Source organism: Perna viridis, chromosome 13 (genome assembly GCF_037379345.1).
Source record: "Perna viridis isolate PV_CMFRI_1.1 ecotype Kerala chromosome 13, ASM3737934v1, whole genome shotgun sequence".
Taxonomy (NCBI): domain Eukaryota; kingdom Metazoa; phylum Mollusca; class Bivalvia; order Mytilida; family Mytilidae; genus Perna; species Perna viridis.
Genome location: NC_142457.1, coordinates 18,278,372 through 18,294,456, shown reverse-complemented (window position 1 = coordinate 18,294,456; position 16,085 = coordinate 18,278,372). Strand labels below are relative to the sequence as shown.

General features: G+C 33.3%; 1 protein-coding gene across 1 annotated transcript; it reads left to right on the top strand.

Annotated features, from left to right (window-relative positions):
• The first annotated feature begins 650 nt into the window (after positions 1–650).
• LOC148599822 (NADH dehydrogenase [ubiquinone] 1 beta subcomplex subunit 3-like) lies at positions 651–7,415 on the top strand. Its single transcript, XM_088558568.1, has 2 exons — positions 651–830; positions 7,047–7,415. Exons 1-2 carry the CDS (start codon positions 694–696, stop codon positions 7,294–7,296), a joined length of 387 nt encoding a protein of 128 aa, XP_088414694.1. The 5' UTR covers positions 651–693; the 3' UTR covers positions 7,297–7,415.
• Positions 7,416–16,085: the final 8,670 nt, after the last annotated feature.

Below are 16,085 nucleotides of genomic sequence, written 5' to 3'. Positions count from 1 at the left end.
ACTTTTCCCAGTACTTATTAATGTTTTGCTAAAATTTTCATTCTTACGGTATGTCAAGAATTAAAAATTTTCATGATTTCATAATGTTCTAATGTCAAATATGCATTGAAATTGTACAGATGAAAAATACGGGACTTTGATTTTGGGTACGGGAATTTCGGGTTACACATTTTAGACCTCTTAAAAACAGAAAATCGAATAAAATCAATTTTTGTCAACAAACATTTTAAAAATCACTAAATCTAGCCTAACCGTCATATCATTTTGTAAATAACTTTCAGCCGGAAATATCATGTAATACTGAAAAAAATTGACAAAATAGTACTTGGGTACGGAGAAAAAGTTGGTACGGGTAAGGGTTACACATTTTAGAACATACCATTGGTAAGTTCAGATCGAAATAGTTGATCCGTTATGGGGCGTTTTGATAAAGGGGCGTTTTGATAAAGGGCCGTTTTGACAATTCTCACTACATTGATAGTTTCGAACTTTATTCAGATGCAGTGAACAAAATTTGCATGAAAAATATTTTAGGGTTTATGTTTATTTTTCTTGTCGAAATCATAGGCAAATATTCCATTTGTTTATAGGAAACTAAGCGACCTTGTAAAGGTCGACTACAACTGGTTCCCTGAAAATATTTCTCACTGATTTCACAAGGATTGTAGTTGAGGATAACAGATTCTTCTGAAAATGGGGGGAGGCGCTGATCAACCAAAGTTTTCTGTGCCTGATTGGCGTATATACGAGAAGAAAGTGCAAGAAATACCAGTTTTACAAGAACATGTCCAAAAGTTAGCTAAGCTAGGTTTAAAAGATCCCTGGATTAGGTAAGAACGTGCAGTTTTATCATGATGATAAAGCGCCACATACATAACTTGCCTTTCGACAGATACATGTATGGCCTCAATCTCACCACTAATTTCCCACTGACTTCAGACAAACCTGTGTATGTAGAATTTTTTAAAGTTATGGCATCCCCTAGATAATATGATGAAGGTGAAACCTTTTAATGCTCCCGAAGAAACTTTAATTAAAAACGACTTTGATAATTTTTGTCAGCTCGATTTGATATATTATACTTATAACCTTCAAGTATGGTAAATTTTGTAATGATATATATTTATCCTAAAGCATTATACTAATTGTCATGGTCTGATATGTCTTTGGCCAAAATGTGCGGCATTCATAAGGAATTATTGGTTGTCATGATCTGAAATGCCTGTGGGTTGAATTGACCAGCACTGGTTAACATTATGGTTCTTATAATTTGCAAAACGTCTTAAATGATATCATTTATTGTATTTAGTTTCACTTCATTCATTCTGTTTTATTTTGTTTAGTTTTATTATGTTTTTATTACAATTTGATTCATTTTATTGAATTGATTTGTGTCGATTCTTTCTTTTATCGATTATTTTCGTTTCATTTTGGTTCATTTTCATTTCGCATTTTTATGACCTGAGAATTATGGGTAATATTGATTATGTAATTGTCGTAAACATCTGGGTGCCTTACTGCAGACGATAAGGCCATATTGGAAAAGCTAAGATTCAATTTGTATTTACTTATCGAAACTAGCAAATATTTTCTGAGGCTGGTTTGGCTCTCAATCGCACATGTACAAGCCATTAAGCTATTTTTCAGCTCCTGAAAATGCAGGTACAAACCAGATATTGATGCTTTTTCTTGCCATAAGTATACAGAACCAAGTTGATAATACAACCATAAACGCTCCCTGTGGGAGCGTATAAAAAAGTAACATCAGATTTATGTGAAATTATATTAAAAACCGGTCTGAATTTTGCAGGTTTTTTTTCATTTCTGCAGAAAGTGCAAAAAAAAACAAAGGCAGTGGCTGCTCATCCACGCATTCGTGGACAGGGAGTGAGCCTCTACAAGCTAATCATCTACACATTGGGTCTGAGTCAATAACACACAGAATCATGACGGAACGGTACATTTAAATTAGTAATGTTGCAGAAGAATAATCAAGGGAACCAAGGTTATAGTGGTAATTAACAGAATGTAATCCAGGGACAAAGACCAGACATGGAAAACAGACATACACGACAAAGAACATGAAATACCTAAAATTATACATACAAAGTAATAAAAGCAAATGAGCAACTCAGACTCCACTAAAAACTGGGAGCATGGACCAGGTGCACTGGTAGGGTAAGCATCCTCTGCTTTTCTAGAAACACCTGCCGATTTGCTAATAAAAAGTCAAGTCTGGGTAGACAAACGAGGAAAGGAAAACTATGACATGTTGAATAAATCAGCTTTCATGGCGCAGATGAATACACTATAATGATCCATGAATTCACGATGACGACCATAAAACTTCTGTAGTGATGACTTCAATCTTGTAGCAATATAACCCTGTTGCAGAGGCCTATTTGTTAGAATTCTATTATGATACAAAAAGTCTGCATAGTTTCGGCAAGCTCTGGCATAACATATGAGTTGTGATATGAACAATCCATACGCAGGTGCTTAAAGGATGTTGCCACAGATGAAAGAAAAGTCGACAATTCTGAATGAAAGTCATCACGTTTGTCATGAAGTTTGGTCAATAGTTTCCCTTTACCATCAATTTCTAAATGTAGGTCGAGATATGAGGCTGACTTCACAGTGACTGTAGTATCCTTTATTTCAAGTTTTTTGGGGTAGGTGCTATGTATCAAATCCCTGAAATTAGGATTGTTTAAAGATAATATGTCATCAGTATAGTAGGAACTGAGATTAAAGGATCTAGCTAAACAACATTCTTTCTTTCCGATCAGATCAGCTATAAAGTCAGCCTCTTAAGAGTGAAGGAATAGGTCAGCAAGTAGAGGAACAAAATTTGTTCCCATTGGAATGCGGACAAATGGAAATTGTGAAAAATTATTAATACAAAATACACATTTAGCCAACTTGAAAGACTATTTTAAATAAAGTTTGCACATCGCAAAAAAATGATTTGGCTCATGTTTCAGTCTGGCACATTTTAAATCATAATACTGCCATTCCAGACAGCAATCACAGGCTATAGTAAGTCTTGGTCAGACAATTTATCCTTGACGTGTGAAACATATCCATTTCCACTGGTCTTTCTTTGTAGAAAATAAAATTTTAAAAACATTCCATGTGTTTTTTAACACGTTGGATATTTATATTTTTGGCCAAGATTTTATTAATTTTTTTACACATCTGGTAAAGACGATGCATCAACTTTGGCACCAGTCATCATAACTTCTGTGACTTGTTCTGTGTCTGACCAACAAAATCTGTCCATTTTCATGCACAGGGGCTTTCTCCCACTATCAAATATGCAGTCAAACTAGTATATACATGTAACATGAATTGAAAACGGTTTAGTTTATTAAATGTGAACACAGTTTGTGATAACATTAATAGTCCTACATTTGTGTATACACACAAGTTTGACAACATATCCATAAAGAATGGGACACTTCCGTTAAGGTTCTGTATATTTTTTATGCAAATCGGATGTGTGGACAGTTTGCCTGAAGAGGCTCCTCTTTCATAAATGTGTGGACAAGGAACCACTGCCATAAACACCTTACACAGGCAAAATTATTTCACATGATTTTCACACGAATTTCACGTGATTTTCACCTGAATTGAGCAAATAAACTAAGTGACGGAGTTCATGTAAAATTCGGGTGAATGGAGCCTTCATGTGAAATTCACACGAAAAGTTCACATAAAATTCGTGTTTAGTGAATTTCACATAAAAATCATGTAAGTTTCATTTGAATTTCACATGAATTTCATGTAAAACTCGATTAACATGAATTTCACTTAAAAAAAAATTTTTGCCTGTGTACATTTATTTGATATTATCAACTCATTTACACAGTTTAAATTAACTATTGTGTATAGGTGGCTATTGTCTATCTTTTGACCAATGTGAATAGTGTTTACCTTTAATAATACATAGGGAACATCTCAAAACATTAATCCTTACTTAGTTCATTTTCACTCTCTCTGCAGAAATTGAAACAGCAAAAGTCAGGCCAGTTTTTGATATAATTTTAAATTGAATGCAGCGTTCTCATATCTAGGGAATGCTATGCCATAACATTATTCTAGATACAAAGGTTTGTCTGTAGTCCGAGAGAAATTAGTGGTGAAATTTAGGCCATATTTGTCGAATGATAATGATGAACCTTCATATTCAAATGGTCGAGACTTTTATTGACACTCACCGATTTTAAATTGGGTAATGAACTTGCTCATTCATATTACAAAATGGCTTTTCTGTTAAATGTTAATTGTTCAAATCTGATGACATTGAAGAATTTACTACGGAACAGGAGTTCCTCCATTTCACAAGTTCCAAAAGAAGAAATGATATGAGGAAAGCAATGGCCTTAAGTGTGAGCAAGTCCTAAGCTTAAAGTATTAGGTTCCCTTGTTAACAATTGAACTTCATCCCATTTATCATTTTGCCAAGTTTAAGATTTTTTCATCAGAAATTTAAGTGTGAGATGGCAAAGGACATTCCATGTATAATTATGTTTGTAAAATTATTGGAAGAATAGTTCTGGGTTTGGCATACATGTACATGTAGATTGCAGGGTTATATCAAGATCCATCAACATGAAGTAGCTTGTTTGAAAATGTCAGAGTAACATGGACCTCATTGTCTAGCCTGCATTTTCACTATTTCTGAAGCTTCAATGGATCGCGATGAGGTGTTTTGCCTTGACGAAAGATTCTCAAATGTCAATATGATGAATTTTTAAACAAATTTCTATACATTTAAGAGCCAGTTATGGTTGTTTATTAGGCCAGTGAAAAAAAAACTTGTCTGTTTAAGTTACCCGACCTATTTTCTGCTTACCCTAGCACATTTTATTTGTATTTTTTTTTTTATGAAATGACGCTAAACTTTTATTGTATAGTTGAGCACAATCAAAGTCAAGATATCCTCCCATAAGTGTCAGTGTTCTCCGTAAGATTTACAGACATTATCATGGTAACCCTTGAATTTCAATATACATTTAGCATCTTGCATCTAAAAATTGTAGCATTACATTTGTATTGGATCCTATGGGAAGATAGCATTCTGGTAAAAAGTATAGCATCAGGGCAATGTGATTTTATATGGCCCTGAGTGTCTATATAACAGGAATGGTTTCGTTCATTTTTTTAGCGGAATTCCGCTATTTCAAATCTGGATAGTACCGTTACAATTCTTTTTTTACTGTATATTTACAATTAAGAGGCTGTCTATGTAAAAATCAGGCGGATCCTATAATAAGTGTGGCTCAGGGTAAATTTTACCCCACTGAATTTTTTGATGCAATGTAATATATACATGTATATGTCAGATAGGACAAAGTTTGTTTTAAATCAACATGGCTCTGAAACTGCATTTTCTGAAACTGGTTCCCTAACAAAGCAACTAAATGTGCTCACATGTAAGAGGTATCTCCCTTTCTTCAATGAATTTCAATGTTTTCTGTGTACATGTTATTTATTTCTCTTTAATCATTAAATTTGATTAAAAACAAACATTCCACGTTTTCAGTGCTGTATAAGTACTATTGTTCGTGGGGTACCAATTTTTCGTGGTTTTCGTGGGTAGGCCAAACTATGAAATTTAGTTCCCAACGAAAAGGAGATTTCCTTTGATGAGTGAACTGGAAACCTTAAACCCACAAATTTAAGAATCCACAAACTTGTGTTTCTTCCCTAATCCTTGAAAATTTGTATCCACGAATTAAAGTACTTTCACAAAAACAAAGCACATTTTTTGATTAATCACTTAATAAAAAATCAGAATATGACTTAAACAAAACAAAACATTACAAAGAAATGAAAATAACTAGTCAAATAATTATAACAAAATTTCAGCTTTTTTTGGAATTAATATGACAAACAAAGAAACTAAGAATTACAGTCTGTCAAATACAGCTACAAATTTTCTATTAAAAAGGCATGATATTTTTTGTCTTTATGGCAGTAAACACTCTATAACTTGTTTTCATATTCGAATAGAAGTTAAACAATTACATTGGAAATATTAAGGCTCAAACATCTCAACAAAGTTCACTGGCTTAAACATTACAGGCTTAAATTTCTTGTCCCAGTCCGAAGCGTCCACTCGTTTTTACTACCCCTAAACAAATTACTTCTTTACTCTCTGTACACAGGTCCATACTTTCTGTCCTAGTAAATAGTAGTTTACCTTATGATAATTTTGTTAATTGTAACTTCATGCCTGACTGACCAGCTGCTGGTGTTCAGGTCAAAAACCTGATCATCAGCCTATGATTTATGACCTACGATAGAACCTCAGCATTGTACATGTATTAGGTGCTCAGTATTAACAATATATCAGTGTGTGCTACATTGTACATATAGGTTAAGTTATAGTGTGTCAAAAAATGATAATTTATTGATATGAATGTGTTTTTTTTTCTAAATAAACAATTATAGTCATTTTTCCTGCTATGAGCAAAAATGGGGTAGGTAAGTAGGGAAGTTTTTATTTCATAATTCTAATGGAATTTTTCAAAAATATGTACAATGGGGAAACAATCTTGACTTTTAACTAAAGGTGTCTGAGCCTTAACAGCATGAACGTGTGACTTGAAGGTAAGCACAAAAAACTGGGTTGGTAGGATAGCAGGAAATTTTTTTTTTGCCTAAGCAAGAGTTAAATAAAATGCTGGTTTTAGAAGTATAAATGTATTAAAATAGATTAGATATTTTTCTACCTACATGTACATGTACATTGTATATTACACCCAGGTGCAGATTCATAGAGAGCATGTGATATATGCATCACTCTAAATTAGGAAGGCAGTTTTTTTTTCTTGGTATGAATTATTGATTTGTCACAAATTCTACACCTAAAATATTCCTGCCTCAGTTTGCTGGGCCTTAAATACAATTCTAGTCCCTAATCTGAAATCCTTAATTCTCCCAGTGCCATTGTTGTTGGGCATAGATAGGATAAAAGATATGATTTGTTCTTGATCATTAGTACTTCTACTCAGTTCTGTGTCCTGTTTTTTTTTCAGAAATGAAGCTTGGAGATACATGCCAGAGAACACTGTACAAGGAACATTTATGCCATTTCGTTTGACATTTTTGAGAACATTCAAATATGCCTTGGTTGCTGCTGCAAGTCTTGTTGCAGTTGAAAAATTTCTTTTACCAGCAAAGAAAGGCTTGCATATTGACAACTGTAAGTGGTGCCAAAGGGATAAGGCGAAATATGGCGACAAATGGCGTTATGAGGAACCACGTGAGGGTCATGGGCATCATTAATGTCAGACACTTGCTAAAAATCTCTCAGTGTGTGTATTTCTGACATTCTGCAGTCTGGTTTTACTTCTATCCTGTAGAGAGTTTATGTTTCTTTGTGTCAATTATAGTGATACAATGTATTGGTGTGTATGTTGTATTTATTTTTTTTCAAATACAGAAATTTGGAAAAATTTCCTCAGAGCACTTGTCCAAGTAATTAGAAATGCAGCCATGAATAAAAAAAAAGAGTCATGTTCAGGGAATCCCCTTCCTTGAATCAGAAAACAATAATCTATTTTTGGACAAAATTTTGATTTTACACAAATTCTTCCCCTCCTATGAATTATCCTGTCTGGCTTTTCTCAGCCAAAGGGGCTTGCTTCCACTATTAAATATGCAGCCCCACTGGTATATAACTATATGTTATGAGCCACAGGGCTGCATATTTGATAATGGGAGCAAGCCCCTGTGGCTTAGCCTTTAATCAATTTTATGCCACTGGGTCTGCTCTTGAAATGTACTGGTCAGCTGATGGTATGAGTTGGGTTAGTCCCATATGGCATTTCCCCATTCCATTCTAATGATTAGTTCGGATGTAATTCAATGTAGTACTACATGCCTTTACAAAATCATTATAAATACATGGGTTGAGCCAAATAAAAGGGAATTTATTAATAAATAAATAAATAAGTTTTATTTAGAGTTGACATGAAAAACATAATAATGAATATAAGCTCTATTGAGCTTTTGACCAGCATAATATACATGTACAATGAAACATGCAAATAAATAACCGACAATACAAGAGATACATACATGTATATGATAAGAGCTGGCAAACATAGCAAAATAAATGCAGATAAATACATAGCACTACAACTTAAAGCAACTAAAACTAAGGTGATAAAAGTAATACCAAAGCATTAGAGCAAAATAAAACTAAGACATACCTACACTTGAGTTAGCAAGTGAAGTGCATTTACAGTTTTTTCCATCTCAGATTTTGTAATATTTTTTAATTGATTAAAATTTAATATTTTTCTAAACTCATCAGGTAGGTCATTCCATAAAACAGCTGCAGCATATTTGAAAGATTTCTTACCATTAGTAGTCGTTCGATCTCTTGGTATATCTACATGTACAATATTTGAATATCTAAAATTATAATTTTAGTTTTTAAAAACAAGAAAATCATGTTAACGTGGTGGTGACAGTTTGTTTAAAATCTGTAACACTCTGTAGCCATTGTATGCACCCTTCTGATTTTAATAGATTACATGCATGTACGTACTCTCATATTCTTCATAAAAAAAAAAACCGCAAAGCTCCATTTTGTATTTTATTCAATTTTGTTTTCAATTATGATCCAGAAATTGAAAAAGGTGGGTTACAATTGGGTTATAATAGGCTCATTAAGTCAAAATTTTGCACAAAACAAATTGTCTCCTTAAAAGGGTCATTACAACAACCGGATTCCTCTCCTCTACCCCCTACTGCAGTATGTCAAGCCAAGCCTTTGTTTTTGCCATTATACATGTATGAATTCTGACTAATTTATATATTTTTTACTTCAAGATATAAATATTTATTATCTGTATTTTGGTCTGTGTCTTTTAAAACTAATTTTTGTAAAGTATATGTACTTAGGTATTCATAGTCTTTAATTTCATACACACAATGAAAGGCCTAGTGAAGCGAAGTAAGATTTCATACAAAAAAATCCAAACTGTTTAGAGGTGGGTTTCTTCTTTAATGAATTTTGGTGGAACTTAACAAAATATTCATTATATGTCATCACTGTGTCTGTCGCCATCTGTGGTCTGCTTCTACATATTATCTTCTGCCAAGTTTTCATACAGCTGTAATTTATTTGCTTGTCTTCATCAGTGTCATAACCATCCGTTACGGTAGACACTTGGTTTTCTTGCGACAATATGGCCATTAAGAGTCTGAAAAGGTGGTGGGTGGGGACGGACAATTTTTTTTCAAATTAATGTCTTGGCGGGGGAAAATTGGAAATAGATATTCTGGCCCCCACTACATTGAAAATAAAATAAATATCTTTCTGCCATATTCTACTGTACAGTATAAATAAATGAATATGAACAAACTGCCCAAACATATTTGAGAGACCCCCCACAAGAAAACAAAAACGAAAACAAAAAACCCCAAAAAACAAACAAACACTCCCCCCCTACCCCCCAAAAAAAATCAAGCATACAAATAAATGAACAAAGAAACAAACAAAAAACCAGAAATATTTGAAAATTTACCATTTAACTCGACTATAAATGTATTTATGTTCTAGTTATTGAACAATCAGATATTGGGTTTATTCTGCACAACACTTGACCCTACTTGACCTGAATGGAGTTAGTCCCAACTAAGATGATACATTTAAGTATTGTCAACAAGACATTTACAGATATGGCGATCCAGAATTTTTTTTAAAGGGGGTTTCAGAATTTTAATTGACCATTTTGCCAACATTTTACACAAAATTCAAAAAATTTTTCTAATAAAAAAAAGGGGGCGTCACCTGCAACACGCCAGCTAAGAGAATATTTGCAAAAAAGTCTTATTTTTCTTTTCATTTTTATCATTTAATTTACTTAAGTGGTCGAATCGCTTTTTTTTGGTTCGGTGTTCTGTGAGTTATAAAAGGTTGCTCGGAGCTTGAATAATTACGGTATATTACATTGCAGTGGAGGAACAAGATTTGATCATATACACGGTTTTTGAAATAATAGGGATAAATTTGCAATGCGATGGACATTGACTGTCGAAACACTTTTTTCATCATAATATGTCACTTGAAAAATAAGAATGTGCATGGTTAGTTCGTTTAAAGAAAATGATTGTAGGTAAGGAATGTCATGATTGCCAGTTCATGGACAATTTTTCAAAAATCTTCTCTGAAAAACTACAGAACAAAATTTAATGAAAGTTGGTAAGAATGTCTTCAATGGTATCTTGCATAAACTAAACGTAAGAACTTTTGATCCATGAAAAAACATGACCGCCGTTACTAAAAATAGAACATTATATGTGCACACATATCTCAAAAACAGTAAAGTTTACCCAAATTCTGGGGATAAAAGTTTTTTTGCACTAGGAGATCTATATGTGGCCAAATTGTCGTGAAAATGTGCTCACCAATGCAGAAGTTACCTCCCTTTTTGACGAGTTTTGATGTTTTCGATGTTATCATTTTCAAAAATTCAAAAAAACTACTGGGGCGATTAGAATTAAACTTGTCATGATTGTTCATAAGTGTATTATGCAAAAAACAAACAAACAAACAAACAAACAATTTGAAACAAAACATAAAAAAACAAAAATGATTCTTTGTTTTTTTTTATCCTAGTAAAAACATGACCGCCGTTACTAAAAATAAAATATAGGGTTTTGAAACAGTAGTTTTTTTTTGGCAATTTTGTTTGCAAACCCCAAAGGTTTAGCGAAATTCTGACATAGGGATGAAGTGTTTAGCATCATGAGATCTGTGTCCAAATTTTCGTGAATAATCGCTGACTGAGTTCCCGAATCTTCCTCTCTGTAACTACTGAACAGAATTCAATAGACTTTCGTACGTTTTCTCCCCAGGGTATTCTGCACAAAACCGTTGAAAGTTTTGATTCATGAAAAAAGAAAAGCATGACCGCCATGACCAAAAATAGAACATAAGGACATACTACAATTTTCACAAATATTTCTATTTCGCAAGGTTTAGCCTACTTCTGACGTGGGGGTTAAAGTATTCAGCATTAGGGGTTCTACACGTGTGCATGATTTAGGAATTATTTCCCCTTTCGTAATTGTTTTTGCAAATTTTTGATGATTTATTTAAAAAAAAATCACTAGACTGATTGGAACCAAACTTGGCACGATTGTTATTTAGGTTATTCTGCAAATTGACAGTTTATTTTATAATGGAAGGAAAACACAATGGCCTTTCCTAAAAAACAACGTAGGGGTGAAATAATTTTCAAAAATTTTCACAAATATCCCCAAAATCGTAAGGTTTTGACAAATTTTGACATGGGGTAATTTTTCAAAATCTTATCAGAAACTAGTAGACCGATTAAGACCAAACTTGGCACGATTGTTCTTAAGGGTGTCCTGCACAAAATTACTTGAGTTTTTTTCTTTAAAAATATGACCGCCGTTACTGAAAATAGAACACACACATATGTAGGGTCAAACGGAAGTTTTTCGCAAATATTCCCTAAACCGTAAGGTATAGCTAGATTCCGACATTGGCTAAAAATGATCTAAATGTACACACATTTCCGCGAAATTTGAAAACTAATACTGGCGTGATTGTCCTTTTCTACGTTTTATTTTGGCTTTTTTCAATGCTATTACTGGACTGAATTCAATGATAATTGATATGACTGGACCTTAGATATGTGAATGTTAGGAAACGCATGACCGCTTTTACAAAAAAAAAAAAAGATTGTTGGTTATTGCGCAAGGTGAGCGATTCAGGTTGTTTACAGCCTTTTAATTACGTTGGCCGTTATTTATATATTGTAAATCAAGCATCATAAAAGAGCAGATACATTTACAATATTAGTGTATTACAGAAAAATATAGAAAGTATTTGTATGAGGCTAAGGAAGGCGGAGTAACTTCGAGGCTTTACCGAGCAGTTACTCCCCTTCAGAGCCGAGTACCAATTCAACCATACCAGTGTCCATGGCATTCAAGTGACTGTCCTTTTTCAAAATTGCACAGCGTAAACAAGTTCTTCGAACAACATATTAGACTAATATAAAACTGGATCTGTTCAATTGATGAATCGTTCTCGTCCTAAAACGCATGAAAAATCTACCATTGAAGGTTAAACACAATCAATCAATCAATCAATCAATCAAACAAACAAAACAATTAAATTAATTTTGAACTTCCCTACAAACATAACGATCTTGAGGTTTGATTTTTGATATGTCATTTGAATTTCTTTTGTATGTGTTGACAGTTGGTGCTTCTCCTTTCTTCTAGTTACCCCTGATGAAAACCGTAAGATCGAAAATTTGTTTTTTAAGGTTTATTTGTATTTGATTCTATTCAATTTTTTTTTATTACTTATTGATTTTTCATATGTACATTTCATTAAAAGTGATCAAGGGAACCAAAGTTATAGCAATAATCAAAAGAATGCAATCCAGGGACAAAGACCAGACATGGAAAACAGACGCACACAACAAAGAACATAAAGTAACTAAATCATACATACAAAGTAACAAAAGCAAATGAGCAACTCGGACTTCACTAAAAACTGGGAGCTTGGACCAGGTTCTTGATTGCCAAGCGAATGCTATATAATTCACATCTTAATTTTTACACTATCAGTATAGTGAAAAGGATAGTGATGTTTGTAAAATAAACAATTTAATTACAACTATGATTAGGGAATTTCGTGGTATTAACAGTCGTGGAATGATTGTACTATTACAGGATATGGGCCGGGTGTGAAGCCATTAATAATTCTACTTTCTTTTACCAACTCCGGAGCATTGATCTCTTCCATACCGGAACCATTTTTGCTATTCCAGTATGTGAATACTTGCAACAAACTCCAAAGCAGCTCCAGTTCCGTACCGTTGACGTCCCTCCAAAATTCTGGAATGGCAAAAGTAGTGCAGGCATGGAAGAGACCAATGCTCCGGAGTTTGTACTTGCAAAGTACTGGATAAGCTGTGGAATAAATGAAAAAAAATCAATGTTAAAATCATTTATTACTTGATAGGGATAAGGGATAAGGTCGTTTTATCTTTGATTCATGACAAAAGAAAACAAATCCGCAAGATATACCGTATGAAACACATTCACTCTTTCATCACTTTTAAAATAGATAAACACAACGACTGAAAGGAAAAATAACTCTGAATTAAGTACTGAACCATTGAGAAAATAACTGATTCACAAACTGACTACTCGATTACAAGTTATATTTTAGTTTTTCTGAAACTGTCGAAGTTAATTTTTTTATATCTTGTTAAATAGAAACCTTACAATGTCGACGTGATTTTGGGCCTGTGCTACGTCAAATGGAGTGGTTTTAAAATCATCATGTTTGAATATGTCGGCGTTCCTGTCCACATCAGCTACACAATCGTTTGATGAAAAATCTGTAGATGAAATATGTAATGGTGTTTAACCCTCTAAACTATCAATGTACTCCTCTGGATCCTCATCATAATCGCCAATTATAAAGACCTTGGTTTTCTCTATCAATGCTTGCTTCGATGCATTTGCACCAGAATCTAACAATAACTTTACAATTTCAATAGTTCCATTCATACAAGCGACATTGAGTGGAGTACCAATTTTCGCAGCACTGTTTGACAGATTTTCCCTTTGATAAGGTTGTCTTTGGATTCATCGGCTTTATGATCTATCAAAAGTTTTACAACGTCTAAATGACCTTGTTCGAATGCTGCATATAATGGTGTTAACACTTTATTGGTGCATTTTGTTCTGTTCATTGTTTTACTAATTCGAGATGCCCTTGTTGACTTGCCTCACACAAAGGTGTTATCCATAACATACTATATTCTGAAATATCAGCGTTATTCTCAAGTAAAAAAATAACAATATCTGTATGCCCATTTTCACATGCAGCTAATAGCGGCGTTGATTATTGCCAAAAGCTTTAAAGTATATTTTGGAATTTCTTAAGAAGATATCTGAAAATATCAACAAATTTGGTTGTCATGCAATGATGAGTTGCGACAGAGCAAACAAGTAGACACTTGAAATATCGGGTTTGCTTTTGACGATAAGTTTTACTATATCTAAATATCCTTAAGAGAAGCTGCAGAAATAGGCACACCCTAGTAATCATCAAAATACAGCGACTTCGTATTTTTGTACTTACTACAAGCAATTTTAGCTCGGTTTTTCTTATCAAACATACAATATACATAGGTGTATTTCTTGAAATGTCACTTACTGTCAAATCGGTTTGAATTCAAATGCTCTGGCAGGTTGAAAAGATCCTCATTCTTGGAAGATAATTGCAGTGCTATCAATTGAAGATATGTCCGATGAAAGAAGAGGAAAACATCTATGACATGTACATATGGATGTATATTTTTATTTTGGGAGAGTGAATTCCACTTCAGTCGATCAGCTCATTATGGCGACCATATAACTTATGGGTGACGACTTATATTACACCTATAGGCAACATATTTCAACCTAGTAGCTTTCAAGTAAGCACTATCTACTAAATTTGCATAATGAAAGAGTAATAGAGGGAACCAAGATTCTTACGGAAATAAAAAAAGAATGTTATCCAGGAACAAAGACCATACATGGAAAACAAACACACACAACAAGAACATAAAATAGTACGTACAAAACAACAAAACTAAATTCCGACTCCACTAAAAACTGGGAGCATTGTCCAGGTGTACCGGTAGGGTAAGCGTCCACTGCTTTTCTAGAAACCCTTCTAGAAAGTCTTTTTGTAATTTATTTCTTACAAAGTATGAGGAATCTATACCAAGAACTATATATTTGTATCTATGTGTACTATCTCTTTTGGAAAAACAACGATGTATAATGTTTTAAGTCGGGATTTTAACTGAGTATGGGGAATAGAAGTGTACAGTGTTGAAAAATCATAGGTTTTAATGCTATTATATTCGGATAATAGTCTTGAACAGATTGTCTTCAAAAGATCTTTCGAACTTTTCAGGATCCACATTGAATTAATACCACTACAGGAGTAACAAGTGTTGCGGTAGGACTGTAGACCCTCTTTGACAGTTGTGAGTATAGAAGTTAAAAGTTTTGAAAGAGGTTTGGTGGTACATTTTGCAAATGTTTATGAGATAGAACCTAAAACATGAATATGTACTTTTGAAAATTTAGATTTTTCTTGATTTTAAATATATTTTTATGCTGGTATCTTTTATGCTAATCCATGAAAAGAATTTAAAAAAAATAAATTATGGTGTAAACGTATGTATTCTTTCTTTATGCTTCATCACGGGAAGGTTATTACCTAATTTGTATTGATTTCAAATGTTGGAGATCACATTCTAATGATCCAACCTTATGCGTCGAGCGTTGTCTTAGTAGGCCAAGATTACAGACGGTTCACTGGTTACAAACTCTATACATGTTCTCATACTATAAAAGTACTTCTGTAACTTTAATTAACGAATCGTATTTTTGGCACAGAAAGTTTTTGGATTATATTACAGTAAAAACCAAGCTTTGAATCCCGCAGGTAAAAAATAATCAATTTTTCAGTAAACGAAATTTCAAATTCCTTCTTTTGTTGGACTTTAACAAATAATCCATAAAATTTGAAAATATGGATATTTGCTATATAACGATTTGATTTAAATCTTATTAGTGTACCGCTATAAAAAAAATAAGAGGATTTGTAATTCCGAAAATGATGACCTATTAGTTATTTTTTAAATGTATTTCTGTATTTGGTACTTTTTAGGCCATCTTCAAGTACGGATGGGTCAAAATAATAATCCTGAATTTTATGACTCAACAGGAAAATCTGTTGTTATAATTATCGTTTATTCGTCGGGTCGTATTTTCCGCATTTAAAGCGCAGTCGCGCAAGCGTAAAAGTTATATTCGGGATCATGACAAAACAATGTCTAAGCCACCATTTGGTAAGCCAGTTTGGGAAAGACCTTTCAATAGTCTCATTTTTATTATTTTCACCGAATGAAAAGAAAATGACTTTCGACATCAGTGAGTGTGCGTTGTTACACAATGAACTATGCCTACTGTTTGTGCACGTTAGTTTTTAATTCACCTTGACATAC

What these genes read in the sequence shown, in the direction of transcription:
- LOC148599822 (XM_088558568.1), top strand. Translation starts at nt 694, where the DNA reads ATGGGGGGAGGCGCTGATCAACCAAAGTTTTCTGTGCCTGATTGGCGT. An exon ending in TTAAAAGATCCCTGGATTAG is followed by an intron (nt 831 to 7,046) that starts GTAAGAACGTGC and finishes TTTTTTTTTCAG; the next exon opens with AAATGAAGCTTGGAGATACA.